The sequence below is a fragment of the Geospiza fortis genome, unplaced genomic scaffold (assembly GCF_000277835.1).
Source record: "Geospiza fortis unplaced genomic scaffold, GeoFor_1.0 scaffold371, whole genome shotgun sequence".
NCBI classification, from domain to species: Eukaryota; Metazoa; Chordata; class Aves; order Passeriformes; family Thraupidae; genus Geospiza; species Geospiza fortis.
Window position 1 is genome coordinate 402837 of NW_005054597.1, and position 3970 is coordinate 406806.

Sequence of the window (3970 nt, forward strand, 5' to 3'; positions counted from 1 at the left end):
CCAGTGCCACAGCCCAGAGCCCTGGAGGACACCTGGGGCTCCAGCTCTGGCTTTGGGGTGCAGCCTCGCTACGCCTGGCCCGCCTCGGGGCACAGCAGCCCCTACGTGTCGGATTCACAGCCCTCCTGGAGCAGCAGCGGGGCCCCTTCCCACCCTCCCTCCTGGGACTCACAGGGACAGGTGAGCTCCTGTTTGCACACAGAGCACTTAAACCCGTGGCTGGGATTCTTGTGATGGGTAAGTTGTCCTGGGTGGGTCTTGAAATGGGTCTGACAGGCTTTAAAGTGACTCTGCTACTTTGGTGCCCAGTAGCAGCCCTGATGTGACCGTGTTCACAGGGGTCTCAGGATGAGGGAAGAGACGAAGATCTGACTCCATGTTTTAGAAGGCTTGATTTATTATTTTATGATATATATTCCATTAAAACTATACTAAAAGAATAGAAGAAAGGATTTCATCAGAAGGCTGGCTAAGAATAGAATAGGAAAGAATGATAACAGAAGTTTGTGGCTTGGATTCTCTGTCCGAGCCAGCTGGACTGTGATTGGCCATTAATTAGAAACAACTAACATGGACCAATCACAGATGCACCTGTTGCATTCCACAGCAGCAGATAACCATTGTTTACATTTTGTTCCTGAGGCCTCTCAGCTTCTCAGGAGGAAAAATCCTAAAGAAAGGATTTTTCACAAAAGATGTCTGCGACACCCTGATGGGGGGTTCAGGGGTTCAGATTCCTCCTCTGCACAGGTGCCCCTTGCTGGGCTGTTGTTTTCTACCATGGGAGCAGAGCACAGCTCCCTGTCCCAAGCATCCCCAGCCCTGCTGGGTGCAGGATGAGAGCAGGAAGGTGCAGGTTAAAAGGAAATGCACTTAGAGATGTTTTCTCCCTCTGACTGCAGGACTCTGTCTATGACAGAGCTGAGCAGAGCCCCGGCCAACACAGTTACTATTCTGATGGCAACCAGCGGCACTCAGGGCCAGTGAACGAGCACAGGGTGGCCAAGCCTGCCCCATCCCAGCCCAGGGTGCAGTACAGTGCCCAGCCCCAGCTCTACGACCTCACCTCACGGAAACCCATGGCCAGGAGCCAGGAGCTGGGCTTCAAACCTGCTGAGCAGCCTGCCCCACATCCTGCAGCGCTGCAGCCGGAGATTCAGAGGATCCTCCACGTGATGGGAGAGGCTGAACAGCTGGAGGAAGAGGTGGATGAGTTTGTAAGGAAAAAGACAGATAAATCCTACCGGCTGCTGGAGGAGATGTTGACCAAGCTGCTGCTGGAGCTGGATTCCATTGAGACTGGGGGCCAGGACAGTGTCCGGCAGGCCAGGAAAGAGTCCGTCCACAGAATTCAGGCCATACTGGAAAAACTGGAAAGAAAGGGATTGTGAAAGCACATGAGCCACAACACACAGGCTGTTGTTGAGGTTCCAAAGAGTTCTCTTAAATCTCAGCTCTTTCTGCTACGCACTATTGACAATGGAATAGCAATAAGCCCTGAGTTAACAAATCGAATCAAACCCACCAAAAAAGCCAGCCCAGAAGCCCAGCCCTGACAAACAGCTCAGCAAAGGACAAATGGAGAGAGGTTTGAAGCAGCAAAAGTATTGAATGAAGATGCTGAAGAGAAGTGGGCCAAGGATGGAGCCCTGTGGGGTTGTGCCCAGTCTCTGGGTGCCTCCTACAGCCACAGCCAGGCTTCAGACACTCCTCAGATGTGCTGCAGGGTGCAGCCACCAACCAGGACTCTGGGCTTGTCCTCACTGCCTGTAATTTCAGCTTCAGCTCCCTTGCCATGAGCCCCGTGTGTCCTCAGAGGGGTTGTTTGGGTTTAGTGCACTGAAGTGCTGGAGGGAGGGACTGTGCTGGCACATGTCACGTCGTGCTGTTCCTGCTGTGTGGTGCAGAGCCAGTGTGGGGTGTCCCTGTGGGCATAGGAACAGGCTGGAAATCCCCGTTCTGCCACTGAAAGGAGTGCAAGTCAAGGCAAGAGCAGGGGGAGGATGCTTGGAAGTGATTTCCAGGTCACTTGGGTCAGAATCCCCTGATTCATGTCCCTCTTCATCCTGTGAGTTCTGTGTCCCACTGTGCAGCACCACGGGGAGGGAGCAGCTCGGCCTGTTCCAGCCTCCTGGTTACCCCCTGCACAGCAACTCACTGCTATGTGTGGCACCTAATAAACCCTGACAAGTTTTAAATGTTATTTTGTAATTGAGATGTCTCCAAGTCTCTTTTTCTTTAAAGAGAAGAGGTGAGGAAAGTTTTGTAACTCAGACCAAAGCTGCAGCCCAGCTGTACCAATGAACAGAACGTCTGACAAGGCTGTTTTGGGGTGCCAGGGTGCCCCATTGCCTCCCAGGCAGTGCAGATGCTCCAGGAGCCTCCAGCTGTGGCTCTAGGGCCAGTCTGGAAGGGATTTAGGATGCCTGAGGCTGGGAGTGCCCTGGCCATGCCCTGTGTGCTCCCAACCAGCTGAGATCCTGGAGGCAGATCCCACATTCCCAGACAGGGCTGTGGCCACGGGATGACCTTTGGAGTTCGTTGAGTTGTGTCCATGACCACACGTGGTCAGGCTGCACAGCCAGCCACGTCCAGAGTGAGCTGCATGTCCTGGGACAGGGAGAGGCTCTGCTGCTGCTTCATTTCATGTCAGGCAGGGAGCAGTTCTGAGCTGTTCTGTGCTTCCAGCCTGGCAAGTGCCTCCTGGGAGCTGCTGGCTGTGCTGGGAGATCAATAATTCACAATTTCAGAGAGTGCTGCCCTGTCCTTGTGCTGCTGAAGTGAGTGCCACCCCTTCCCCCACAGCTGAACCATCCAGGTAGGATATTCCTGAACAGTAGTGCTTGTCCCTGCCTCCTTGGTGGAGGGTTATGTAAATTCCTGGAGAAAAGCCCAAGATGAAGAAGTGGGCTGAAATGGCAGGATATCATCACAGGGTGTGGGCATCCCACAGCTCCCTGGGACAATGTGGCTGCCTGGGACACTCCAGCATCCCTGGGTGGGTTTTGTGTGTTTCCCCCAGAGCTGAGCTGGGATCAGGGGTCAGGCACACGTCCCACACCTCATCCTGCAGGAAGCTCTGCTGTGATGACCCATCCCTACCTGCTGCCTGTGCCTCCTCCAGGCAGGAGCAGAGTGCGTCACAGCTCCGGGTGATCCGATGGGGACGGTGTGACACGGGCAGGAGCTGTGTCAGCACGCACTGCTGCAGGCTCTGCAGGGTCTCCAGCTGCACAACTGAGGAGCTGAGCACTCCTGAGCCTCCTGTTTTCCTCACCAGTCCCTGCTGTGCCACGGTGAGCACTGGGATAGCAGTTCCTGGCAACTGGTTCATCTTGCAGCATCCACTTGCAGCATCCACCCACATCACAACCCCCAAATTAGAAAGTCTGTCTCTGTTTATCGCTGGGCTCATCTCTACAGAAACCAAACTCTTACTCTGGGGTTGCCCGTTGCTTCTCCAGCAGTGCTGGAGTTTCTCAATCACCACGGAGGCTGAAGTGTCACAGAGGGACTGAAAAACAACCATGAAATCAGCGCCGTGTGGTTTCTGCTGCAATCACCCCATGCTGCAGCTGGCACAGGGCTGGGTGTTCCCCGGCACCCTGGTGCCCCTCATCCAGCTCAGGGCCACCATCACCCCCACCCGGGCAGGGAACAGGGGCAGGGGGCACAGGGAGCGACCAGGGGCAGGGAACAGGGACAGTGACCAAGGGAAGGAACGGGCAGGGAGCGGGGACAGGGACCAAAGGAAAGGAACATGGGCAGGGTTCACGGGGAGGGGCCAGGGCCAGGGACCAAGGGTAGGGAACAGGGGCAGAGAACATGGGCAGGGACCAAGGGAAGGGAACAAGGGCAGGGGTCACAGGGAGGGACCGGGGCAGTGACCAGGGGCAGTGACCAGGGGCAGGGGTCACAGGGAGGGATGACAGGCAAAGGTCGCGGGGCTGCGGGCGGGGATCAGGGCCAG

At 55.7% G+C, this 3970-nt stretch overlaps 1 protein-coding gene across 1 annotated transcript in view; it reads left to right on the top strand.

The window, feature by feature from the left end:
• Positions 1–2211, top strand: part of BAG4 (BAG cochaperone 4) — a 3093-nt gene extending 882 nt beyond the window's left edge. The window contains exons 2-3 of the mRNA XM_031064504.1: positions 5–180; positions 903–2211. Coding sequence (XP_030920364.1) covers positions 5–180; positions 903–1391 — 665 coding nt within the window. The 3' untranslated portion in view covers positions 1392–2211. The remainder of the gene's footprint in view (positions 1–4; positions 181–902) is intronic.
• The last annotated feature ends 1759 nt before the right edge of the window (positions 2212–3970 follow it).